Here is a 26,792-nt window from a genome sequence, read left to right as displayed (position 1 = left end):
AATAAACCCACACATCCCCTCATCTCAGTGTCAGGGCTAACAGGTGTACATGACAACTGGATTCAATAAGTTAGGAAGAACATAGTGTAAGATGTTATTGAATGGACTGGAGAGCTCCATGTGTGTGCCAGGAGTAAATAAGAAACATCCAGTTCAGGTGGAGGCACTGCAGGGAGGGCCACAGCCAGCAAAACCAGCAGGTTCCTAAGCAGAAGGCTGGCACAGTGGTGGGGAGAAACCTTTGAGAAAGACAGAGATGAGCACCGAGAAAGATTAATGTGGCAATAAGGGATTAACCTTAAAAAGAGAAAAATTAAGAACCCAAGAATGTAAGCATTAGAAATATCTATACGTTACTTAATACTACTAGATGTTATTGAATGTAATAGAGTTTAACCAGCACAGAGTTATGCAGACATTCATTTCCATTAAAAAATCTACTTATTTTCCTTTAAAGCTGATTAGCTCTATTTAGCCTCGCTAAACCAAATAAACCAGTCATGATCCCAAATAGAGAAGCTACATTGTCTTCTTCAACAGGTTTAACTACATCTGTTTGAAATACATACGAAACCATGCCAATAAAACTTTCTCTTTTCTGACTATCTTTAGAAAGCAGGAGGTCCACAGCAATTCCATGGTCATTTAAACCCTGAGCTGGAGGCTGTTCAGTGCATTACCTGGGGGAAAGACCTCCACAAGACCTAACATCAAACACTGCACTCCTTGGAACAAATGTCAGCACTGATGAGCAAAAAAAAATCCCTAGCTGGAGCCCAGAACAGCAGAGTTGCTTTGCGTTCATCTGGCTCTAGCATACTGAGTTTGCCCTGGGTTAATGGGATAAGCAAGGGCTATTTAATTATCACGTTATCCTAGGAATTACATGTCTACAGAGATCACCCATTAAGGAACGGCTGTGCATAATACACTCGCATGGCCTTACAGGAATAAAGCAGTAATTCCAGTGTTCAATATTAGAATATGCTATCTATCACAGGCAGGAAGTCAGTGCCAAGAAATTCAGTCAGTGTACATTTCAGAGGACACAAAATGGTAAAATAATTTAGCAGTGAAGATTACTGATTTTTTATTACTTTAAAGGCTAATCTATTTTTAGTTTTAGAATCTGTTTTTAATCCTAATGGTTCAGTAGCAGTATTTACACTATGATTTTCAGAGCAATACTGAGACACTAAAAAGGCAAATCTTCAATTATAGCAGGACTTTAAAAATAACAGTAACTAATGTAGAATGCTTTATCAAATTCTACTGAGCTCGGCACAGGGAGCTCTATTTTCCCATGGCATAAAATGGTAACAGCTAAACCCAAAGAACCAGTCAGAACCAAACACATGAAGAATCAGCTCCCTTTCAGAAGTGAGAGCAGATGCAGCACCATATGGCTGACCCTCTGCAGCTAAACAGAACGCCCACGAGGACTTAACAATTTATCTCCCCTAGGAATAAAACAAAAGTTCACAGGTTTTAACATGCAAGGTTAAGGAAGGGTTACACAGGCTAACATCTTAAATTTATGCCAGATGCTTTGAAAAATAGCTACACAGCTCCCATACGAAGAGAGCTTCATCAATCTGCACCCAGGAAGCAGAACTCATTCCTTGCTCAGCATCTGCCCATGTCAGCAGATTCACTGCTGAAACCAGGACTGAAGTGGCACAAAGCAGCCACCACAAGTCACTTCTTCAAGCCCAACGCTGTCAGCTGCTCAATAAACTGGTGCTCTTCAAATATTAAATTGCTTCTATCTGACCTGAATATCTGTCTCCCAAGAAAAGCAACGATGACAACTTTTTCCAGGGCAATAACGAGATGCTAACAAGCTTCTAAGTCACTTGACTGCCATGAAAAGCTGTTGCAGATTCTGGTGGCAAAGGTGTAATTGGAGTGGTTTTCTATTTTAGATTTACAATACTCTGTGGAAAATTTTTCCATGTACTTTACTATTCCTGCTTCCTTTATACAAATAATTTTATCTCTAAAAATAAATTAGTGTGCCATGGACTCTTTTTAAGATAACAAATCAGAAGATCAGAACCTAACCATGTTTGAGTGTTTCACAAAGAAAAGCCCATAATTTTCAATGCTTATGTGCATAACTTAATATTCTGAAAGCTACCAAATTCTGGAAGATCAGTTATTTTCCAAGATCTTTATTCTTCTAGATACTACAAGCACAGGCAGTAACAGCAACAGTGGTTATTTTTACTAGCCAAAACAGATACACATCTGTTTCCTCTGACTTTATATAATTACTCCAGAAATGTCATTTGCTGGCTAGTTGGTGCAGAAAATGAAAAAATGGGTTCAAGGGAAAACTCATGGGGCACTATTTTTTTCAGCCTTTGAATACTGTAGTGTTGTGAACACAAGCATCTTCCAATCTGTTTCCAAATGGATCAAGCCATGATTAGTATTCACCCAGCTCCTTGCAATTTACAGTTGCTATCTAATTCACTCCAGCACAATTATAGTCTAAGTATAGCACTATACATCAACAAAGTTGTCCAACAGTGATGATTCTGTGGCTATTTTCAGCTGTTTAAAACTTAAAGCTACCAATTCAGAACAGAAGTTTGCCATGCTGATGGCTCCTACTACCTTTTGGGAAACCTCTGTGCCCCAGAGGTCAAGTCACTCAAGCAAAATCCTTCATAAGGATGGATGTGCTATGCCAAACGACGTCAAAATTAAACTGCTTGTGAAGCAACCAGGCTTTGTTCTATCTTATTCAGTTGCTCCTTTGCAAACACACAGATTCTCAAAATTTACATAAAAGCTGCCTTGTCCCCTAAGCTTCAAATTTTCTGCCCAGCATATTACCTCCTAAAAGCTTAGATAACTTCTAATTCCATCTGGTAATTTGAGAGGTGAGAAAACTTCAAGATTAAGTCCAGTTTTATGCCTCAGTATTCAGAAATACAGTTCAGAAGCTCCCAGAGAGGAGTGATTCTTCTCAGATCAAGCAGCTCCATGCTGTCTATTATCAACTGCATTGTGCTAGGACATCAATGCCAACCAAGAACAGCATCCTGCTGTGCTGAGTGCTATTCAAGGTAATGGACTGACAGAAAACAGCTTATAATTTAAACCCCACGAGGTAGAGTAAAAAAAAAAACAGGAGTTCAGCAAGGGCTCAGGAAAGGTGTGGAAACACTCAGAGGTTTTTATCATTAATACCTAGCTTGTAAAAAGGAAATGTACTAAAAAGCATACAAATGTCAAGAGTCACTTCAACTACACAGAATACCCTTGGTGAAACAAAACATGAAGCTGTTTTTGATCACTTCAAAACAGGTTGCTGCAGCTGCTGCTTCATCAGAAGGGAAAGAAAGATGTAAAACTGATATGGATAGGATTTATGAAGGGCACTTGAGTTTAAGACATCCATTCTCATTCATAGGCAACAGAAAAAACTAACAAGCCTCCAGTTTAGGAAGAAAACACAGGTTGACAGCCAGAGCTATACAACCCTGCTCTGCTCTGCTTGTCCTCCTGAAAATGAATTAGACCAGAAGGCCTGCAAAGAAGGTAGGATATCTGCAGAAGCTGATCTGGTATTCCGGTAGAAGCAAAGCTGGAAATCCAATAAGCAGTAAAAGGTAAACTGCAGATCCCTTCCCTCCTATGGGTTTAAATACAGAACTTTTATAAAGGTGAAGAGTTATGTTTCTACTTTGATTGCTTTTGTAGAAACATAAGAGAAGACAATTAGAAATAAAAAACTCCCATTTGTAAAAGTCCTTGTTTAAGATATTAATGCCTGTCTCTACCATTTCATAGAACACACCACTTTGGGATAAACTATTTTTAGGATCAAGTTACTGTTGACACAGAACAGTCCACAGATTTCACGAAGCTCCAGTGCTTAAGCAGAAGCAAGTCACAGGCACATACTACATGATAAACCCTCCCAGCAATTTTTAGTATGCTCACAAGAGCAAGCAGCCACTGGATTTAGTCTATCAGAGAGATGAATTGAGGGTAATCACTGCTGCAGATTCCACTGACATGTGTGTGCCTACTGGGAAGGGCAGGGGGAACATTTGCACATGGCAAATTTGGGACTGAAAGGAATTCCATGTCTTAAAGGAAAATGGTCATTGTGAAAAGAGAGGATAAGAATAAAAACAGCTATAATGACAATCTTCAGAGAAATATATGGTCTAGTGAAAAACAGGTATTTCATACACTTATTGAGACTGTCAATGAATTAATGTCTTACCTAACTGTGTCATGAAAAAAATGCCAAAAGAAATTATTCAAACAAAAAGTCTTGGAATTTGTAGAGTCTCTGGTACTTCAGCCAACACATGATTACCAAACTAATTTAATAATTACAGATCCTCTTCTTTAAATAGGACCTTTGTTACTAACACAAATGAAATCAAGCCTAGAAAAGGTGAACTAAACCAATAGTGGCAAACAACTTACAACAGCTTTGTAATAAACCTTTCAAAACACCAGCATGACTAAGTAGTCATTGAAACACACTTTTAACACCACCACAAAACCCTAATTCACTGCCATTGATCTCTTCCGAGTTGCTCATGTTGGAGTGTGCCATTAGTAGCTCAAAGGCTGAAGATTAACAAGCTTCCCAACCAGATTCAGGGCCCTTTCTTGCAAGCTTTCTTTTCATGCTCCAGAAAGTTTTCATGCCTTTTAATTTAAAGATACTTTAATTCTCCGAGTTTCACAAGCCCGGGTGGCTTCACTAACTAGCTCTTTTAGGGTTCAGCCTGCCTTTATTGAAGGAAAGAACTTTTAATTAAAAGTGTTTACGTTTAGCTGAATCATCTAATCCAAAGGTATTTTCTAAATTTAAAGCCACTTCATTTCTTGTTAATTCAGTGGCCAAAGAAGAAAGTTGCCACTCCTGAGTATGACTATGTTACTATTATTAGCAGCATTAGCTCCCCAATCAATGTCCCAAGACAGTCTCTCCTATGACTCGTCACATATTTTGCTTGCCTCAGCATAAGCACATTGTGCTCTTCCAAACTGATCTGGCCTCAGGTTTACTTTCATTGATGCTACTCCTCTTTATGCTCCAGCACAGCATTTCCAGGCACACCAACCTCTCCTTATTCTTGACAGCTCCAAATAACACATGCCCTTCAACACCCATTGCAGGTCGCCATGCAATCCCACCGAGTTTTTTGTTACAGGTGTAATAGTTTTTACATCCTACACTAGTAGTTCTTGTTCCTCTGGTTTGCTGGCTGCACTCCTTGCATTACTGTGCAAATATCTCAGCTCTTTCACAAACACCACACCTGCTTTCTTTCTGGCTGTTTTACTGAGCACAGCCTTTTCACCAATTACTTAACTAATTACTCCTCTCATCAAGTGGCATACTTTCCATCTCTATGCTGTCCAGCATTTTCCCCCTCTGGTATTCTTTACATATGTTATTCTTCTCTTCCTGCATACAGACATGGTGGTGAACCAAGTCTCTCCCACATTTCATTTCCTTAGACTTCAAGTTCTTCTCATCATGTCAGGCCAGACAGTCCACTGATACCTACACCCCAAACACAACATCAGAGCCCATGTACTGAGAAATGCTACTTCCATAAAATCCTCCTCCTGTCCACATACCAAACTTTTTTGGAACTCCAGTCCTTAGTCAAGACCATCCTGGTGCATACTCCATGCAACAACTAAAATTGCTGACTAATACATCAGGAAACAGGAGAGGATAAAAACAGTTCTCTACAAATGTGGAAGTTTAAATGTTCCCAAAAGTGAAGTCTCCAGTGCTTTTTGAGTAAATCCAGACATTAACATGACTCTGCCTTGCCCTAGCCACTGAATTCCATCAGACTCCAGAATTTTCTAAGGTCCCTAGTTTTTCCCATTTAGCCAAAATTAGCTAAAAAGGAAGAATAAAAGCACAGCTATAAAAGCATCTTTCTTCAGGACATCCACATTGTAAAGAATATCCTTAAACAGACTATCAATGGCACAGCTTAATTTTCAGTGTAACAAGAAACTACCATTTCTCCCCTTTGCTGCAAATTCACATACACAAACTAACCAAAAGTCTTCTTAAAAGAGTACTGACATTCTTTTAATTATTTGTCTGTAGCACATACAGGGGAGACTGCTAACTATAGCACAGTTTCAAAGTTTAAGTGTTAGATTTACTTCTCAAATTCCTTTAGATAATATGAATAATTAGAATAGTTTGTTGCCATAAAACATCAATGTTACTATTTGGTAGCACCTCTAAAACAGCTGAGAACTCAGGATGGTGACAAACAATGCTGTGATAACAATGCCACAGAACTTGCGTGATTCTCTGCCAAGAAAATTAAGTAGTTCACTGGCAAAGAACTTAAAACAGTTTTTGAATGTAATCTAGTCATACTGTAAAGATAAAGAGTTTTGAATTACGCCACAGTTGAATTCATGCTTTCACATACCTGTTTCATTGCTCTTAAGATACACAAAAAGTTGCACTGGACTGTTTTCAAGAACAAATGAGAATGTTCAAAATTGTGGTTATTTATTCACAATTTTTCTTTGCTTGTTTTTAAGCACAGATCATATCCAGTAGCTTTAGCAGAGATCCACTGCTGGTAACAAGCTCCTGAAAGCATATGGTCATAGGAGCTTATGAAGTGCAAACACACCAGCTTGTCTGGCAGAACAAAGTTCTCCACTAAGCACAAGAAGCATAATCAGAACAGTGAGCAATAAAACAAGCTCTCTACCTAAGTCCAAACAATGTCACCCTGCACTGTCTGAGTGCTATACAACCAAATCAGTATTTTCATATTTAACCATAGGTTTATGTGTCATTTCAGTTTAATTGCAACATGAATTTTCCCTTGTCAGAAGTCTCTTTTCAGACCACAAACTCTACTCATCTCCAGGATACTTGCTCAGACTGTAAAAATGGAAGATAATTCAGACAAGCAAAAAACTTTTTGTGGAGTTAGCTGCTCAAAGTGAAGAGAAGCCAACTCCAACTTTGTTAATAACGGGTACCATTCTACCAAACAATCACCAATTTCAAATAAAAATAAGCAAGCAATCTGCAAGAGTCAAAGTACTGCTGCAAAGTAAGCTGGCACAGGGCTGAGCACTCTTTCTTAGATTTCCTTACCTGGACAGTCAACTTCATCGCTCTCGTCCTCGCAGGTGGGCCATCCATCACACTGCCAGTTGGAAGGGATGCACTGAATGTTACCACTCCGACACGCAAACTGCGCTGGGGCGCAGCGGAGCTCTAGGAAAGAAGGAAAAAAAAGTGCTTTGTTTGAAGTGTTATTTATTCTTGCAAGCTTATACATATATTAATCATCTGTCATGTAATGGATCACTGAAGCATAACGGACAAAACCTCTGGTTAATTCAGCCTGTTAAAAACTCCTTCAGTTCAGATCACTTCACGTTCTGAACTGTATGTTTGTGGTTTCAATGGACAGGAATGTCTGGGAAATCATTCTCTCAAGACATCCATGGTAAAACCTTTCTGAAAACACCCTGTGAGCAGCTATTACCACACCATTATTCATTTACTTCTCATGGGGCACTGAGGAGTACTTGCTCAATTTTCTTAGAACCGAAGTTCAACAAAAATATGGTTTGGTAGTCAAGTGCTACATTGTGCAACAACCTCAGAATGCTATTTCCATTCTAATCACTGTGTATGCCAGGACTCACTGGACTTGCACAAATGTCCAGCCTGATTTAGAGACATTTCACAGAACTACTTGTAAAACAATATATATATCCATTAACCTGTTTTCACTTTCTAGCTTCAGTCCTTTTGTAGAATTTCTCCATGTGAACATATCCTTTACTAGAAACTGTCACTATCTGCAAACATGTAGCTCCTGCTTCTGTGAGTTCACTGCCTACTTGCCATCATTACACTGTCACACCTAATTAGCATTATAAAAAGTACAACTTTTTTCAAAGCTTTTTTTCTTTCAATTCCATCTATCAAATGCCAGAACCTAATAACTCAGCTTCATTTTATGCCACTCAAAACATTTTGCAGGGAAGAAAATGGTCTGTCTACACAAGTGAACAATTCTTAGCTTGTTCACAGCCGGTCTGCCAGTGCCGTCACCATCCACAGGCTCACTTTTGCACCTGACCATCATGGTCCATCTTTCTTCTGGACAGTGGTTGTCAATTTTCCAACCATTGTTCTGGAACAATTTAGCACATTTTCCTCTCAGTGAGCTGCTTTCATCCCAGGTAATTTATGTGTAGAGAATGAGTACCCTCTTAAACAGAAAAAAATGTTTTTTAGTAAAACACACAGATTTTAAAAGGATCCAGTAAGGCACCTGTCTTGCAGAAAGAAATCTCTAAAAGAGAATTTAAAACACAGGTATGCATTCTCTCATCCACAGTTTACAATGTAAGAGCAGACTGTAATTACAGTTGTTACTTCTTGAAAAACGTCTAAGCTAAATCAAGACAGAGGTCACATTTAAGTGTTCAAACAGCATGACTGGACATAATGAACCCACTCATCATGCACTCTCAATAAAAGCTCTACACATACACCTAGTAATTCGTAAGACATATTGATAACAGGCGTCTAATTCAGCGTTAGACTAAAATCCAGTCCTACTACTGGTTTCTCTATAAAGCACAGACCTGCTCTTCTAGAAAAATAAAAGCAGGCACATCCTCTTAGCAACCACCTACTCGGAGCAAACATTCAGGTCACAAGATGCTAAGAACTCACACGGACCTGCCAGACTACTGATGGCAACAACAGACCTCACAGCACGGCAAGAGTGTTCTCACTCATTTAGAGCTCTGCTCAGCCCAAACAGCTAACAGAGCACAGGGGAAATGGGGAAAAAAATTACCAGTCATGATTTCACCCTCAGAACAAGATATGAAATAATTTATTTAGTCTGAAGAGGGAAAGAGGGAATAAAATAGGATGGGGATAAAAAAATGGGGGAAAAGCTTCACTGTCTCAGTGTACCAAGACAGAAAATGTAAAATCTATCTTTAAGCTAAATAATTTCAAATCTGATCTCTGAGTTAATTAAATCTAACTTAGAGGAAAAAGCCCAACAACACATAAACCACCAAACCAAGCAAACACAAAACCTCAAGCTGAAATTAAAACCATTCAGATTTCAAATTCACAGAAAAGCACCAACTCTTTGGTAAATCATTGCAGCTTCTTTCACCACTTTTGCACAAGGTCAGGACACAGTGGGAGGCTCCTTAGAAAGTCCTGCTACTGCAGTTTCAAGTACAGAATTTACACTGGGGCCTGTGGTAGATCTTTTAACACATGAAAGACTATCCTCAGCCCAGCTCCAGGTTTCCAGTGCATTCACCTGTAGTTACGGCAAAATTCAATACTTACAGTAAACTTAAATTTTTTCTTTTACTGCTTGATGTCAATGGAATTCACACATAGACCTTGTAAACAAAGTTATTCTGCAGCCTTCTGGCTTCAGGGGCAGCATCCACCAGGAATGCCAATGTGCACATGGGACAAACAGTCAACGCTTTTGTCTGTATGCAATTTCATACATGCTATTACTATTTTATGTACAATTACATATGACTGGTTCAGATAAAAGGATGACTCCATCTCAATATTATGGGCATTAGAAAAATGCCAGCTACATGCTGTAATGTCATTACTTCCTGTGTTAGTGACACTCCTCTCTGAAGAATGTGGATCCATGGAAGAGTACAAAACATTTCTATTAAAACACCTTTCAGACCAGCTGTACCATTGCTCCCAGTGGAGATCATGTTGTCAGATGCACTAATTATTTCAGACCAAGGAACATGAACTGCTACGCAATTCTACTGCAGAAGGGGGAAATGTGACACAAAGAAATACTGTGAAATTAAAATCTCTGTCAATAAGCCCTCCTGAGCCATCCCAACGCAGAGCCATTAGAGGTAAGATACAGACATAAAAATAGATGGAAGTCTATCATGAAGCTGTAAGATCCTTAGCCAAGGAACAGAGATATTTGGGAGAGGCAAGGATGCACAGGGTACGTGCTGGTCTCCACAACCCTGTCAAACATTTCATTTCAGTACGCCATTTTTAAGTTAAAACAGCAGATAAATGAAAACATCTCAAGCCCATCTCTACTACAGAAAAGGCAAGTCAGACTGACAGCAGCAGGACAGGAGTCAGGAAGATGTATGAGCAGCACTGAACGGTACAACATAACATGGCCATCCATCTTTCCTGGAAGGCAAGTAATCACTTAGCACTTGGTCAGACTTCATACTTTCCAGGAGTGTGGCAAATAAAAGCTGTTTCTTCACTCATATAGTATTTCCAGTTCTTTTGAAGAACAGCAAGAATTTTAAAAATACCAGTGCCACTTCTGTCCTTAAAGCCAGATATCCCTCACAGTTCATAGCTATTGATGGTAACTCACAGCAAGAAAGGATGAACAAAGTATCTTAAATTATCACTTCCTCACAGCACTAAAACCATATCTTCCACCAGCTGTTAAAAGCAGAAATATTTCATATTTTCAAAATCATTATTAAATATGTAATGGCACAAGTTCAGCTAAGAGCAAGCAGCTGCTGGAGCAGAAGCAGAAGTTGTTAAGCCAAGGGCATCAACAACTGCTTGGAAGTGAAAATGTGGAAATGCAACCTCCCCCAGTGTTCACGTACAATGTGATTAGTGACATCAGCAGTACTATGATTCACATGTGAATTCTAACATAAAAGGCTTCTTTTTCTTTTAAGGATCAGATGCAGTCTTTGCTATGCTACAGTGCAAAATTCAGTAAACTAAAGTTTGATTTTTGAGCAATTAAATTCATCTGGCACTTGGCTGGGAAGAAGGGAGACAAGCAAAACACTGAAAATAGCAGCAATTGTAGTTTTTGCACTATAAACAGTATAAACTTACAAAACATCATGAAGTTCAGCCAGTGTGAGAACATGAACACACTTGAAGCAGTGAGGTGTCATTATAGTCTCTTCATTTCACTGTCTCAAAGCACTTCTACATTAACCCTCAGCAATCTGCATCCTTCTGCCACGGTAACAATGAAATACACAAAAATTAAAGAGTTTGCCAAAGGCTACAGACAAGATGAACCTGTAAGAAGCCAGCTGTCCTGACTGCTGGTTTCATGCTTTCATGATGACACTGTTTATTCCCTAAACCCCAAGCAACCTGCTGGTTCACCAGCACACCTGTACCTGAAAGGATGTCTGTCAGAAATATTAACAGGGTGTTGTCTGGTAACAGTTCACCTGTACTCTCTACTATAAATTGGATACAGAAAGCAAGAAATTCCTTAACTTGATATAAAAAGAGAGAAAAAAAAAAAAGGAATTAGGTTCAGACCATCAGTTCTACAAGCTTAATACATAACCCAACATTAAACTTACTGTCAAGTGAAGGCCAAAAAAAATCGAATACCAACTTGCTGGGACACATTATTAGATCATATAAGCTGTCCACAAGTCACTCATCTGAAAGAAGTTTTGCCAAGGCTAGCTGTGGACTTCTAATACAAAATTTAAAAGAAAACTTACAAAACAGTTGAAAATTTACTTCATCAAACCAGAAATAACAAACAAGATTATAAATCAATTTAAACAGTGCCACACAAACAAGAGGTCTTCATTTGCTTTAGCTGTCACATATTTTTCTAAATTAGCCAGCAGCAAAACCAACAAGATTTCTGACTAACAGAAAAACTGAGGTTTCACACAGGAAAAACCTAGTCTTTCAAGGTGGTTGCTTACATGCTCACAGAGAGCTTTTGTTCTGAAGATTTTCCCCCCTGCATGTTGAATGCCAGGTGTTTCACAGAACTCATCGTGTATTTCAACACAGGGGTCAACTAGCTTTTTTAATTTTCTGTACAGCAGGCTAATTTCCTGATTTTTTGCTAAGTACTCAGAAAAAAACCATTTACAAGAAGCATTATCCACAGGAAGGACTTCATGATAGATGAATAAAACACACAAACACACACGCTCACTCAAATTTCCAGCCAGCTTCATGTGTTTCACAAAACAAACAGATTTTGGCCATTATAAAATGATCCAGGAAGCTCTTTCAGGTTTAACAACCTTGTGTACTCTGTGTAATTGAGAACATTTTCCTCCCAGGGAAGCTGCAGCACATCCTTCCTGTGGCAGATGCACACTGGTCAATGTGCTGCCCTGGGCATTACACTACTTGAAATTTGTGTTTTCTGCATAATTTTTTAAGACTGTTGAGGTTCATTTGAACTAAGACACCTCCTGCCCACATTTCAATTGCAACTAATTTCTTATTAATCGTCCCCCTTTTTATGCAAAACATAAGGGATAAATGGTTCTTCAAAACAATTGTTTTATTTCAAAGAAAGGAAGGGAGGATCTATATCCAGTATGTGAACTACTTTTTCAACACAGTAAATCTTATTTTAGAGCTTCCAATCCCAAAGCAAGGCTGTAACAGACACATGAGACAAAGTGTCGACTCAAAACAAGTTCACCTGGCTGGTTCAGTTTCCTAAATGAATGTGATCAGTTGGCTTTGAAACAGCAAGCTTTAGGTCAAATTAGCTACTGTCTGTCCACATTAAGTCAGATCAGCTCTGATTTGTCCCCTTGCAACCAGAAGATTGCATGCTCCAGCTAATTCAGCAGAAATAGAGCTATACAAATCCAGTATCCATTAATGTGGAACTGGGGCTTCATAATAGCTGTCTGCCACCAAAGACAGAACATCTACTCATGTGTTTATCTTTTTAAATATTTGCTTTAACAGAAAACATTTAAATGGTTGGTATCTTCCCCTCCACAGCATCAGGAAAGCCTCGGCTGGTGAGCAGGGTCACAGCTCTGAGGCACGAAAGGCTGCTAGCAGGTCACACACTGGGGTGAGAGAAGGAGCAGGGGCAGAAACAGCTCATGGCAATGGGCAAAAGCCAGCAGCTGTAACATTTCCTGCAAAGATAAGCTGCTGGGTAAAGGAGGAAACTTTTATACTGTTCTAGCAGGGTTATTTATCTTCCTTCAGTTGAAGACAAGATATAAAAGAAATTCAGTCAGAAGAAATGCTACATCCAATTAAAATGATGGAGGCCCTACCTCAGGCACATGTAATAAACATCTACTGTAAAGCATTAGATGAACACATCAAAGTTTCCAAAACCTAAATTTCAACCTTATATTTTCAGGACACTGAAGATAATCATTACAGGAACCTGTGGAAAAAGGAGCACTAGATCCTAAAGCAGAAATGTATCCCTGACAGACAGAATATTCCCCTCACTTATGTTCCTAACTCTAACATATAAACCACTAGCAGTACAAAAACCCTGACATCACAGCAATTCACAAATTCAGAGGTACAGATGAGGAACCAGAGGCTAGAACTAAAGCCTCCAAAATGTAAGACTCAATTCAGCAAAGTGCTTTGATATAGAAATTAAATTCAGTGACTGCAATCACTGATTATGAAAGTTTAGGTTCTTCTGTCTGCAATTACTGAACTTCTCTTTATTAAAGGATTCATCAGTTAGTAAAGTCTGATACATTAAGACAGTCCTTTAGTAGCTAAGACTACAGATGCACACCAGATTTTAGTGTTTACACAGCAAGTATAGATTTGAATCTACTTCAGTTTTTAATACAAAGAAATGTCATTTTTCATTTGTTACACTAATTGTTCTTGTCTGCTGAGCTTCATTTGTATAGAAATGGAAATTTGATTAAATGTAAACCCAGTATTTAATGTTATTTCAATTATAAGCTATTACTCTGAAATGCATGTATTAGAAGAGATAAGCTTGAAGTACATGGTTTGGTTTTGTATGTAAGCTTTTAAAGAACAATGGTGGGTTTGTGTGTACTTCAAATTTACTTTGCTTATTTTTATCACATTTCTCAAGGCTGGACTTGGTAGATCCTCTGGCATCATTTTTATTTACAGACCAAAGGAAAACAAGACAAAAATACTTCCTGCCGTCTCAGTGTAAGTCACTCATTGTCCCAAACCAGATGAACCAACCTGTAAGAGAATATTCTGTTCAGATTTCAAGAGGCAATTACAGCCATTAAAAGCTGATTAAGCATTAACAAAAACTCTAACTACAAGTGCTTAGACCAGTAACTCTTCTTATTCAGATTTTAACTTGTCCAACAGGTCTTTCTTATGTTTTATAATACTCAGCCTACATACTTAACTTAAGACCTGTACCTGCATGTTGTACTATCCTTTCATATTTTAACACACTTAGGAGTAAGTTTACTAAAATTGAATTTTTTTTTTCCTAAATTGCTGCTTCTGTATAACCTGAGCCATGCTACACTGCATGAGTATGATCAGATCCCAGCCCCTGCCAGGAAGAAGCCCAACTCCCTAAATCCTTCACTCCTGGGGATTTTGCTGATTACCAGTGCTCACCAAATGCCTACAAACAAGCACCAGAAACAAAACAACCAAAGGAACACCACACCCACCACCACCAAACAAACACACACTGCTCTGTATCTAGTATTTATGCTCAAGAGGAAGCACAACACAATCAATATTTCTCTAGACTAGCATTTACTGCAGTACCATAAACTTTAATATACTCTTAATACTTCCAACACAACCACACCACAATGGTTACCATAATGTAATCCTCAGCAGATATGTAAAAAAACTGTCCTTAAGGTAGTCCTCTGTACTTGAAAAGCAGTTTTCCTAACTTGGATGTCTCCCAAGTCCACAGGTGAAGTTGACTGGAGCAGGTACAGTGTATCTCTCACAAAATTCCTGAAAATCTGCCAGCCTGCAAGGAGCAGGGCCATCCTGCCCTGCCTCTGCTCGCAGTGGCCAAAGGCAGCTGCTGAACAGTTTTTGGGGACAGAGAAGCTCACTACAAAGTGCACCTGAGGATGCTCTGATACAGTCTTTGAACAGGTTTTCCTGTCTTTAACTTGTCTTTGAGGTACCCCAATCCCATGCAAGGGCTCTGCTCTCAGGGAAGCAAAGCCATGCCTGAATGCTATTCCCCTCAGCTCCAGATCTCAGAGAGGTTTTCAATAACTACTCATTTCCCAGCAGGTCTTTGTGTCACTAGGTGAATCTGATGACCATGACATTTTTGAGTTTATCATTACACCACCCACTGCTGCATTCAGTGTAGCAGAATAAATACATACAGTACTTTATAACAAAGTCACAGTAGGAGGAAAGCAGATTATAACACCAACTTATTTCCAATAAAGAAAACTATTTGTGAAGCTCCTGTGTCACCAACAATTATCCATTTCAGAGATAGTTTATTACAGTTTCTCAATAAAACTGGTTCTATTTACTGTTCTTCAAATTAATAGCCCATAGAATAACTAAAATCAAAAACCTTCAGAAGAATTAAAAAGCTAGAGAAAAAACAGAGCACTCCATTTTCATGTTCAATTCCACAGAAGATAAAATGCTTCACCAGTCACCTGTGATACTGAAAACATGTCTAGGAACTACCCTTAGATTGTGTAGCTTTGGTTCATCATGGCCTGAGTGTGTGCAGCAGAGTATGAAAGCACAACAGCACCTAATAGCACAGAGCCTGGCAAGGGGGAAAAAGGCCACATGATATGTTCACAGACAAATCACAACCCACATCCATTCTCAAATTTAATTCCAGCTCCTGAAAATTAGGGATTCTGAAGTTATAATCCCATTTAATAGGAATGCATCAGTTCCAAAAATAAATAAATAGTATGTGTTAGAGGCATTGGCATTTTCTGCATGACCTCAGAATGCTGCTTCATGAAGTAATTAAAATTATGACAGCATTCCAGCTGAAAACCGTAAATCCTTAATGAATAACACTCATCAACATTCAGTATTACTCAGTGTTGTCATAGTAAGTTATGCTAGATCACCCCAACATCCACTGAAAGATTTTACAGCACAGTTAAAAAACAGCAGCAGTCTCCTTCCTCACCTTCACTCTCCCCTCACTCCCTCATATTTGTTCTCCAGGTACCCACACCCCAGAGCTGGCAGACAGGGAGAGGGAGCAGAATGAAGCCCCCATAGTCCAAGAGGAGATGCTAAGTGACCTGCTAGGGCCCCTTAGACACACACAGCTATGGAGCTGGGTGGGATACGGAGGGAGCTGGTGGAAGTGCTCACTGAGCCATTTTCTACCATTCACCAGCAGTCCTGGCTAACTCAGCTGACTGGAAATCAGCAAGTATCACACCCAGCTATAAGAAGGGTCATGAGGTGCATCTGGGGAACTTCAGGCTTGTCAGGCTGACCTCAGTGCCAGGGAAGGTTACGGAGCAGATCATCCTTCCCGCATGGCACGCACAGCACAAGCAGGTGATCGGGCCCAGCCAGCGTGGGCTCGTGAAAGGCAGGTCCTGCTGGACTAACCTGATCTCCTCCTAGGACAAGGTGACCACTTAGTGGTCCAGGGACAGGCTGTGGATGTCATTTACCTAGTAGATTTTAGTAAATCTTTGACAGCAGCACCCTCCTGGCAAAACATTCTGCTCACAGTTCAGAGGGTGTACTCTTCACTCAGCAAAAAAGCTTCTGGACAGCTGGCGCCAGAGGAGACCTTATCATCCTTTATAGCTACCTGGAAGGAAGTTGAAGTGATGTGCAGGTTAGCCTCTTCTCCCAAGTAACAAGCAACAGGACAAAAGGTATTGGCCTTAAATTGTACCAGAGGAGGTTTAGATTGGACATTAGGAAAGATTTCTTCACCAAAAGGGTTGTCAAGCATTGAAATAGGCTGCCCAGAGAAATGGTGGAGTCACCATCCCTAGAGGTGTGTAAAAGAGACATAGATGTGGCACTTATGAACATGTTTTACTGGTGCACTTGGCAGTGCTGGGTTAATGGTTGGACTAGATAGTCTCAAAGGTCTTTTCCAACTGAAATGATCCCATGATTCTATATTTATTATACCTACACCCTGCACAAGCTTGGAACTGACCCAGTTTTTCCTTGCTCACAAGTGTCATTCACTGCAATTCATTTGTCTGCTCTTTGTCTGGAGGGCAAACTCAAGGCCAGGAAGGATGGAAAAGAGAAAGAGAAATCAAAATAACTACAGAAAATAAAAAAGCAAAGGCAGGCAAGAGAGATGGCATTCAGCCAAAGCAACAACATCACAGCTTCCTGAATGGGAATCCTGGCTCTAATTTTTTAAGAATTAGAAAATACAGACTTTGAGCTTTATGTGTGGGCACTTATTCCTAAGACTGAAACAGAAGAAAAGTACTTCCCAATTCTCCAGTACTGCTAAAACCAAAAAGGAAAACAAAACTTGCTACTTGAACTAAGCTGAAAGAATACTGTGAATTAGGCAATGCAGCATTCCAGACTGAAAACCAGTTTATTTTCATAGCAGTGAGAATACCAGGCTAAGCAACAGTCTTGCGCTTCTCCCCCCTAAGAAACTGTTCTATTATGATAATAAGAGGCAGAAGGGAAAAGCAAAATACAGCACAGGCACAAAGAGCAGTCAGTACAAACAAAACCAAAGCCATGGGTACTTGAGAAGTCTCTAATATGGCTCAAAATTAAAGCTTACTGTTCCTCTATACTAACAATCTTGTTCAGGACCTTGAGCGTTTTGTACAGCCTCAGGTGGAACTTCAGTGTTCTAGTACAACAGTGATAAGTGATTTAAACCTGTGCAGCATCAAAATTTTAACCCTTTCCCTAAAGAAAGCTGATCAGTCAAAGTGCCAATCACACTTCACAAATTCACTAAATGATTTTAAGCAAGCTCGAGAAAAGTCAAGACCAGGAAAATACAGTATATGGTGTGGTTCTAAGATTTCCAAAGCTTGCACAAGGAAGGGAAATTGTGACCTTCTTGAGCTTCAGAGGGCAGGAAACCCCCGTGTGGCTTGCACTGTTCAGCAGGTGCCAGCCCACCAGCACACCTGTGTGTCACACTGTCACCACCACGGGGTGCTTTCCCAGCTGGCAGCAGAGGAAGTGGTGAGCTGGGGTAACTGAACCCTTGCACAAGAACCTGCAGGACTCCCAGCTTTCTCCTGCCAGAGGATGTACTGTGGATAAGCAGAGGGGACACAGGCAAGATATGGCCTGATTAAATCAGTGTCAGGCAAGGCTACTACAGCAGAGGAGTACAGGGACAGAGACAAGCCCACTGGAGCCCAGGTTTCATTAAGCCCCACTGCTTATAAAATATGCTCACAAGAAATAGTGCTAAGAAAATAGCACTATTCCTCATACAGAATTTAAATACAGTCACACACAACACACTAATTCTCCCAAGAAATGCAGCAACAGAGAGGAAGTCCATTAAGAACAACATCAGCAGTGATATACTCAGCAAGTCATCAACTGTGTCCAGGAAAGGGCACCATCAACAACAGTGCTTTCTCCCTCCAATCCATACACCACATCAGGGCAGATGGATTATCCCACACACACCACAAATATTCACCTACCTGGGTACCACAGCTCAAAGTACTTCTATATCTAAAGCTATTACCTGGTACCTGTCTACCCAGAATGACTCCCAAAAAAACCTAGGCATGAGAGATGGTTCCTCTCCTCTTCCTATATTCTCAGGATTAATACACATCCTACCGAGTCAATTTGGATCAGTATTTGTTTATATACAAATCAGTTTTCACTAAGAATCACCAGTGAAAGAAGCTGTATTCCCTTTGACCAAATAAACTATAGGCGTACAAACAATCAATCAAAAAACCCACCAAAAAACCCCAACCAAACAACTGAAACCCAACAAATACTCTACAGAGACCCATTTTCCTCAAAGGAAAAATTCAAATCCAAAATTTTACATGAACTGAATTAGTATTTTCTTTAGATCACGTTTCAACAAGAAGAGTACCCAGATGAAACACGATAACAGCAATTCAAGAACTGTCAGAGCAATCAAGGCTAATTTGTAGCCACCATTAATTTGAACGTAGGAATTGCCAGATTTCAGCAGTATTACTTAGCAAGCCCATTTGCTTTCAGCAAGACAGCACATGTTCCTACTTTGCAGGAAAACAAAAAAAGTTCCTATCTCATCTTTTTCTTTTTTAGTATGCGATTCAGCAGTATTTAAGCATATTCCTTAAACTTTCAGCACATGAGCAACCCTAACAAATCTAACGAAAATACACAATTTAAAGCTAAGTATGTACTTTAAAATTTTGCTGAATTAGAACATGAGAAATTTCAGTAGTCTTTAAAGCCAAAAGGTGACAAAGTTTTACCTATAAAATCAGTCTTTTTTAATTGCTCCACTCTCCAGAAACAAACATTTTTTAATTTCAAACCCAAATGAACATGGAAGAAGTTCTCCACAGGGCCCTGAGAAAGTTCAAGGTCGTAAACAAGAATCTAACAATTCAGGGAGACAGAAAAGCTGTGCCTGAGCACTATTCAAATGCAGGTCACACTAAAAAAAGCTTTTGCTCCTGTTTCACTTTTTTTCTTCACATCTTGTGCAAGACTCGATGAGCAAGCACCTAGAACACTTAAGAGCAAAAATTCAATATACAGAAATATTATGACCTCAAATACAGAAAGCCAGTTTTATCCTTTGCACAGGAGCTGGAGCAGTGGCTGTGGTGTACTGGAGCAAATGGCTCATGCTTTGAATAGCATTCCCCTGCTCCACTGAAGCCGAACACGGCAGGAATGTGGCCAATGCCAGCCACAGCCACGTCTGTCCACACTGGGGGACATCCTGTGCTCCCCTCTTCCTCAACAAAACAAATACCTGCTGAGAAAGTCCACATACCAAACTCCCAAGTTTAATAGTTCTCCCAAAAGTCAGCAAATACAGATCCAACCCATTTGTAAAAAGCCATGTAACCCTTTGAGAGTAGTTTTTTCATGCCCCACACTTTCTAACAACCCAAGTACTGCCAGCACTCTTCAACATCTATTATGCCCATGTGTCAGGTATTATGCCACAAAACTTGACCTTTGCCATTTTTTAGCTGCCACATCAATAGAAAAACTCCATTCCATTCCATTATTGTTCAGAAAGACAGAGAAGGGCACTATAGCATCCTTGAATCATCTCTCCAACCTGCTTATGGTGAGAATTGAGAGGACATGATGCTTCTACTTAAGTCTTCAATCTCACTCCTGCAAGACTCCAAACATTTCACAAAGATTTTCCCAGATCTCATTAGTAGAGTACTCTATGCAGCCACCAAAAGCTACTTGTATATTTCCACCCACTGAGCTGGCTGACAATTCTCACGCACAATAATCAATAAATAGAACAGAAGCTAAATACAATGTCAGATCAACCAATTTTAAGTTTAATTAAGTAGGAAGTTGAACGTTATTTTGTTTAGCTATAGATAGTGACTCAACTATCAACTGCCATTAAACTTAAAACTGTATTACTAAATTATCTGAATGGTAGGCAAACACTAATAATAATAATTTTCTTAGGATTTCCAAATACCATTAAAATGGTGTTCATCAAACCCAGAATTAGCAGGCAAACCCCTGAAAACAAAGAATAAATGTAAAGTTTCACAAGAAACCACAACATGCCAGAGGATTTCACAGTTCAGGGAATATGGATTAAAGGTTAATCCCAAACTCATGTTTTTAAGCAACTCAGTTGCTCGAGTTCTGCTACAGCAAATCAATGACTTCACCAACCGATCCATGATTCCTCCTCGACTCAGGATCCTCTACAAAACCACCACTGAAGTGCAATGCAGACGTGAGCCTGACAAGCAAGGATCCTGAATGGAACAGAAACCCTTCCAGAGAGCAGAAAGCCAGGAAGGATTAAGCCCTGAAGAGTAGGAGCAGTGATTCCATGGAGTTCCTTCTAGGTTCTGCTCCAGCCAGAACCTTCAGGTACCAGAAGCTCCACTCAGGGCAGACAGGTCGGCACAGCACAATGGGAAGTTCTGCTAATCACAAAAGAACTTATTCATATGCACCTCATAGCATCAAACAAGAACTTATAAAAGTTGCAAGAAATCACCACGTAAAACCCCAGAGACCTAGGCGTTACTGAAAGATGGACCATGGAAGTAGCTACTGCCCTTGCATTACAATCCAACATCAAAACCAGACCTAACAAAGGTAATTCCAGGGGACAGAATGATTCATTGAAGTCTTGGCTGGTTTTCTGACATCCACCAGGGGATTCTACATCTTTCATAGTTAGTATCTAAAATTCCTCTCTCTTCAGTCTAGCCGTGCCTTTCCCCTCAAACACTGAGAAATAAGCACAGCTGCCTCCTCCTGCTGCAGAGAGAGGCAGTGCTCTGTTCTCTACCACTTCTGCTGTTCTGGACCAACCCTCCTCTGCCCCCAAACCTACTGCAGGGCGATGGAAGTCATGTGTTTGCAAACCCCCAACATGCCACTCTGGTTTATTACTTCTCAGAGCCAAAGCAATGCAAACAGCCCTGCCTACTGATTCCTTTCTTCTTTCCTTTGTAGCCACAGCTAGCAGTAAATCCACTTGCACCTCAAAAATTATGCTTTATAATTAAAATCAGGAATTACCAGTCTTAAAGTATCAGACCTGCTAATAAGGTCTGATACCTTCTGCTTTGTCTCTCTGCTACTCTGAGAGCATCCACAAAAAAAGCTTTTTCGTATCCATCAGCCTTGCTCTGCAGCTGTAAAAACAGCAAACAGCAGGGCAAGGAACATCAGGACAAGAACTCAATAATAGGTAACAGCAAGAAGAAAAATAAAACATAAAAACAGTAGATTAAGAAGTAAGGGGACAAGGGAAAAAATACCAGACTGCAAGACAGGCCAAGCCCTACTTTCAGCAAAATTAACTGAGGAGGTGTGATAAACCTTCTACCCCTCACTCCTAGAACCTTCCACTTGGGAATTCACCTAAATACACAGACAGGAACTGCAGTTAACAACGACATGAACCTGAATAAATATCACTCACCACAGCTCTCACTAAGGTGGAGACTGTGAACAAAGAGCAAAATAAGGGTTTGTATTTGCCTACCAACAAAGTCTCTCCAGAGCAGAGGAACACTGGCCAGAGCAAATTTTATGACAGATACATTTGGGTCTCCATTTGAATTAAACCAATACACTTCAAATGGACAAAACCAGACCCATCCAGTCACAGCACACCAGTGGATCACCTTGAAACTATGCTGATCGTGGGTTTGCTTAGACCTCTACTCTGATGAATTCTGCCTTGCACATAACACCTACAACTCTTGACTAAAAGACAAGAAAGAGTTAGCAATTTAAATAGACTTGCTAGTTGAATTGTGTCAAAACACCAACACTGCACCTGTAAGAGCATAACCACAGCTGCCAGCAAGCTCCAAAGCATATGGGAAGTTCCAACTGTGAGCTGCAGTGTGGGGTTTTAATCGGACCACTTGCACTGGCAAGTCTTTCTAAGCATTGCAGATTAAGTACGTTGTGCAATATTTTTCTGAAACTTGGGTAATAAAATTACTTCCTCTAGCTGGCTTTGAAGTGGAGAAAAAATGCTGCAAGAACAAGAACTCAATTGGCTTTTAGCTGCCTGGCAAATGCTCTAATAAGAAAGCCCGATGACCTACATTCATAAGGCTCTGTACTAAACCACTATTACAAAATCCAATATAAAGCCTGACCATGTTTAAGTGTTTTCCATTAGCAAGCAGCAGTATCTTGTTAGGGAAATATGAAAACATGTTATTGTCTTTAGCAATGATGATCTTAATTAATCCTCTAAATACTACTCTGAAACATGTCAGCTTGGTCATCCCAGACTGCTTAAGCTCCCAATGCTACACAAAGACACCAAAACCTCTGCTTCTCGAGGGTGCATTGGGATGTTAACAGAAAGAGAAACTTTTAAATAATATCAAACTGTGAAAAACTGAATTCACAACAATTTATATCTCTGATGCTCTTCCAAAAACCAACAGAAATGCACTGGTTGAGAAACTCAGGCAAAATCTAAGCTAGCACAGGAACAGCTTATTGCAACTCAGTTAACACACCAGAGAAATGTTTCCTCACATAAAGACATCAGCTCTCTCAGCCTGCTAGTCAGATAACCTGAAGCAGATGGGTTTGAGCAGTCCTGGAAAAGGTATTATTAAATTAAAACCTACTGTGGTAAATATCCCAAAAAAACAACAGACAGAATAAAATCAGCCACTGTTTAAGGGAAATGCTAAGTTAGTCCCTCACTCTGCACCCATGTAGTTGGAAGAATTTGATACACTCGGCTTCAATTCACATTAGCAGATTTCAAACACAATGTGTAACACAACTCACAGGGAAATGCCCTACTTTGAAACAACAGGACTCTTTCAAAAATGCACTATAAAGCAGGCAACTAGTCAAAACAAGCAGGTTATGGTCAAAACAGAATGGGAAAGATGGAAACACTGGGACAAAAAAAACCCAAATCCAAGTGGCAATTCTCAAAGGCACCAAATTAGCATTGCAAGTGCACAGGCTCAGAAAAATCTAAGTGCCCACAGTGCCTTCAGGAACCCAAGTCTGCACAGCTGGGGCCAATGTCACAGTACGTTGAAAGTACCTTGTGCTGTTAGTGATGGCAGTAGCACAAAACAGACTCATGTAACCAAGACAGAAAAACACAGGGGAAAAAAAAAGAAATTTTAATTAATTTCTCCCTAATTTACTAAAACCCACCTCACCCTAAACGCAGGAAAAAATAGGTCCATGTAAAATCACTGCCTTTCAGATTGCATGAAAAGATACTACAGTCGAGGAGGCTTAAAAGAAGGTTTTATTTGTCTGAAGAGCACAGCAAGAACATGGATACAAAGCTAGTGTCAAATTAACATGGAAATACAAAGAGATGCCTGATCCGCCGGGACTGAATTGTGAAGGGACTACACATTCATCTCCGAGTACATAAAACCTCCCAGCAGTGCTCTGCAGCACTCATCTGAGAGCTCCAAGTAGAGCCTTAAGCTAAGCAAGCTGCAGGCATCCTTCCTAAACCAGAAAGACAGTTGCCACAACACACAGGTTTAAAGAAGTAAAAAGTAAAACAAACACCACCTGGGAAATAAATTCTGAGTCCAAATACACTTCTGTTCCTGAGGTAATCCATGTCTCTTCCCAAAGAAGACTAGGGAGGCTTCTTCACTACTGAGTAAAGTATTAAATTTGGTTCTGTATGTCCTCTGTACTTGCCTGAGCCAGGTTTTCCTTATTTGCACCTCATGCTTCAGGATCAAACCATATGCTGTTAATCTATCAAATGGGTGATTTGTTTGAGACAGCAGATTCAAGATACGAAATGAAGTAAATGAAAAAAAAAAAAACAAATGGCATTGGCAAAGAGCTGTGAGGCCAGCCACAAGTGATGGGCTCTCCTCTGAGGAGGAGTGAGAGGCATCACCATGGACAGCTCAGCCATCGCGCTCATCCGGAGCCACCATGTAAACAGGATGGATGAGTGTGTTCCAAATGGAACTCAGAAACTCCTCACACAGCAAGGAATTCCAGCTGCAACACTATATCCAGTGGCATTACTTCACCTCAGGTTCGGGAATACATACGGTTTGAGCAAAGTGCATGGAATGCTCATGAAGCTGCCACAGAGGAATTCTAACTGCAAGTTTCAGAGGCAGTGGTGTAGAACCTGAGCAGATGAGTTAAGGTTTGCTCACAAGGACACTTCTGCCAGCGAGGCTGCAGCACCACGAATCTCTAAAGCAGCTACATTAGAACACCAGTGGAAAAATATCATTCATCTTAACAAAGCAAATCTACGTGAAAAACTTGTCTTCATCCATCAAGCATCAGCTGCTGACAGAGGTTCAATATCAAACTGGAGCGACAAATGTGCTGACACAATATGAAAAATTCAATTTTTTAGTTTCTAGGAGGCTACAATGCTCAACACCAACAGAGTTCAGGGTCAAGTCTACCCACCTGTAAAAGCACACAGACAGCTCTGAATAAGCTGAACCTTTTCACCCAGCAATCCAGCAGCCTGTAGCACTTAGTGCCAGCTACAAAGGAGCTGCTTGAAATGAGTTTTACATAGTACCATCTCAGCCATAAAAGCCTCTAGCTGTAATAATACTAGACTACCAACACAATGGGGTTTTTTTGGCTACTTAAGTGCATATCATAAGCACTGTATATACACTGCACTGCCAAAAAAACAAGCTAAAACAAAACAAGGCAGACACAGAAACGTTTCAACACCCAAGTTAGTTATTTCAATAACTCTGCCTACACTGACCCAATTGTGTTTCAGCTCTGCTGGGAACTCACTTAGATGCAGTTCATTAATACTGTTATGTTTTATTAGTCTGGGTCATAAAAGTTATTTCAGAGAGAATGAATAAGGGGGTTTCAAAGCACACCATGGCTCTTACTCTCCTATTTACCAGGAAGACGTATCACCCAGGAACAGTGGCTTGGTGCAATGGGAAGATGATTTCCAAACCTGCAAAGCAGCCTCACGCTTCGGCTACTGATGCTCTTTGGCAAGAGCTGCCCATGATACCCAAGGGCTTTGCCAAGCTCCAAGAGACTTCAACAGCCAAAAAGAAACCCCAGCTGAGCGACGTACCGAGAAAAGCTGTAGTTTTCTACCCGCAAACACCAACCACTTCTCCAAAGTTAATCATCTTAAGATTTTAAGCACCATGCCTAGCAGCTAGCACACAAACTCCATCACTGAATTATTCCCCTAACAGAAGCACAAACAGAACAGGGAGACGAACCAGGTGCAGCAGGTTTTCTTCTCTTTCTGGCAGGATCAAATGGCACTTTGAAAGCAAGCATTTTGTCTGGCCGTGTTGGCACCCAAGGCCCACAACATAAAAGCAGCTAAGTAAGAAGCACCTGAAAACTTAGCCACCACATTTTCCGCGCTCATCACCCGTAGGGTCATGTAGATTTCTACCCAAGCTTTCACACTTTGACACGAACGTTTTGCTGTGACTCTCAGGGTAAATGCAGGCAGGCGGCACAGGGGATCGATGCTCGGCCGCGTCCCGGCTCTGTGTGAACGCACAAAGCAGCGGCAGAGCCCAGAGCTGCCCGGGCGGCACCGGCTCCGGGCGCTGCGCCTCCCGCCCCGGCTGTGCCCGAGCCCCGCGGCTCACCCTGCCGCCCAGGCCCGCACCCCGGGGGAAGCACGGCCCGGCACCCCGGCCCCGCCGTGCCCCTACCTGGCCGCAGCGGCTCGGTGATGCTCAGCACCAGGAGGAAGAGGAAGAGGAAGGTGCCGCTGTCCGCCTTGGGCACCATTTATCCTCCGTTCATCCTCCCCCGGCACAGCGCCACAAACCCGCGGGGAGGGACGCGCGGAGCGGAGGGAGGAGGGGCCGCCGCCGGGCCCGCGGGGGGCCCCGGTCCGCACCGAGCTTTCCCCTTGCCCTCCCTCCGCCGTTCGCCGCCGCCCCGGGCGGAGCGGGCGGCGCTGGCTGCGGCGGGAGCGGCGGGAGCGGCGCGGGTCGGGCGGCCGCGCTGGGGCGGCTCGCAGGGCTCCGCCGGCGCACAAGATGGCGGCCGCGCCTCCCCGCCGCCGTGCCCGCGCCGCCACGCCCCCTCCCGCCGCGCGCCGCTCGCCCAATCGGCAGCCAGGGGGCGGGGCCAAGAGCGCGGATCGGCACACGCCCCGCCTACTTACGGCGGTGGGCGGGGCCGGGCGGGGCGGGGATGGCCGGCAGGGGGCGGTGGCGGGGCTGGGACAGAGCGCCCCGCGCTCCCCGCGACCCCCGGGACCCTCCGCTGATGGGCACCGCCGTCCCCCCGGGATGGCCTCTGTCAGTCCGCTCAGCCCTCGCCAGAATGGCAGCCCCATCCCCTCCAC

The 26,792-nt window shown here is 41.4% G+C and overlaps 1 protein-coding gene across 3 annotated transcripts in view; it reads right to left on the bottom strand.

Annotated features, from left to right (window-relative positions):
- Positions 1-26,509, bottom strand: part of DGCR2 (DiGeorge syndrome critical region gene 2) — a 43,552-nt gene extending 17,043 nt beyond the window's left edge. For 2 of the 3 annotated variants that reach the window (XM_085075897.1, XM_085075899.1), the window contains exons 1-2: positions 26,149-26,509; positions 7,139-7,261 (exon numbers count right to left, since the gene is read on the bottom strand). In XM_085075897.1, coding sequence (XP_084932023.1) covers positions 7,139-7,261; positions 26,149-26,227 — 202 coding nt within the window. In that variant the 5' untranslated portion in view covers positions 26,228-26,509. The remainder of the gene's footprint in view (positions 1-7,138; positions 7,262-26,148) is intronic. The other variant, XM_085075898.1, reaches the window with a different exon arrangement.
- Between the last annotated feature and the right edge of the window lie 283 nt (positions 26,510-26,792).

The sequence above is a fragment of the Lichenostomus cassidix genome, chromosome 15, assembly GCF_008360975.1.
Source record: "Lichenostomus cassidix isolate B80296 chromosome 15, HeHo_3.0, whole genome shotgun sequence".
NCBI classification, from domain to species: Eukaryota; Metazoa; Chordata; class Aves; order Passeriformes; family Meliphagidae; genus Lichenostomus; species Lichenostomus cassidix.
The sequence above is the reverse complement of the archived record's forward strand: the minus strand, read 5'-3'. Positions and strand labels throughout refer to the sequence as shown.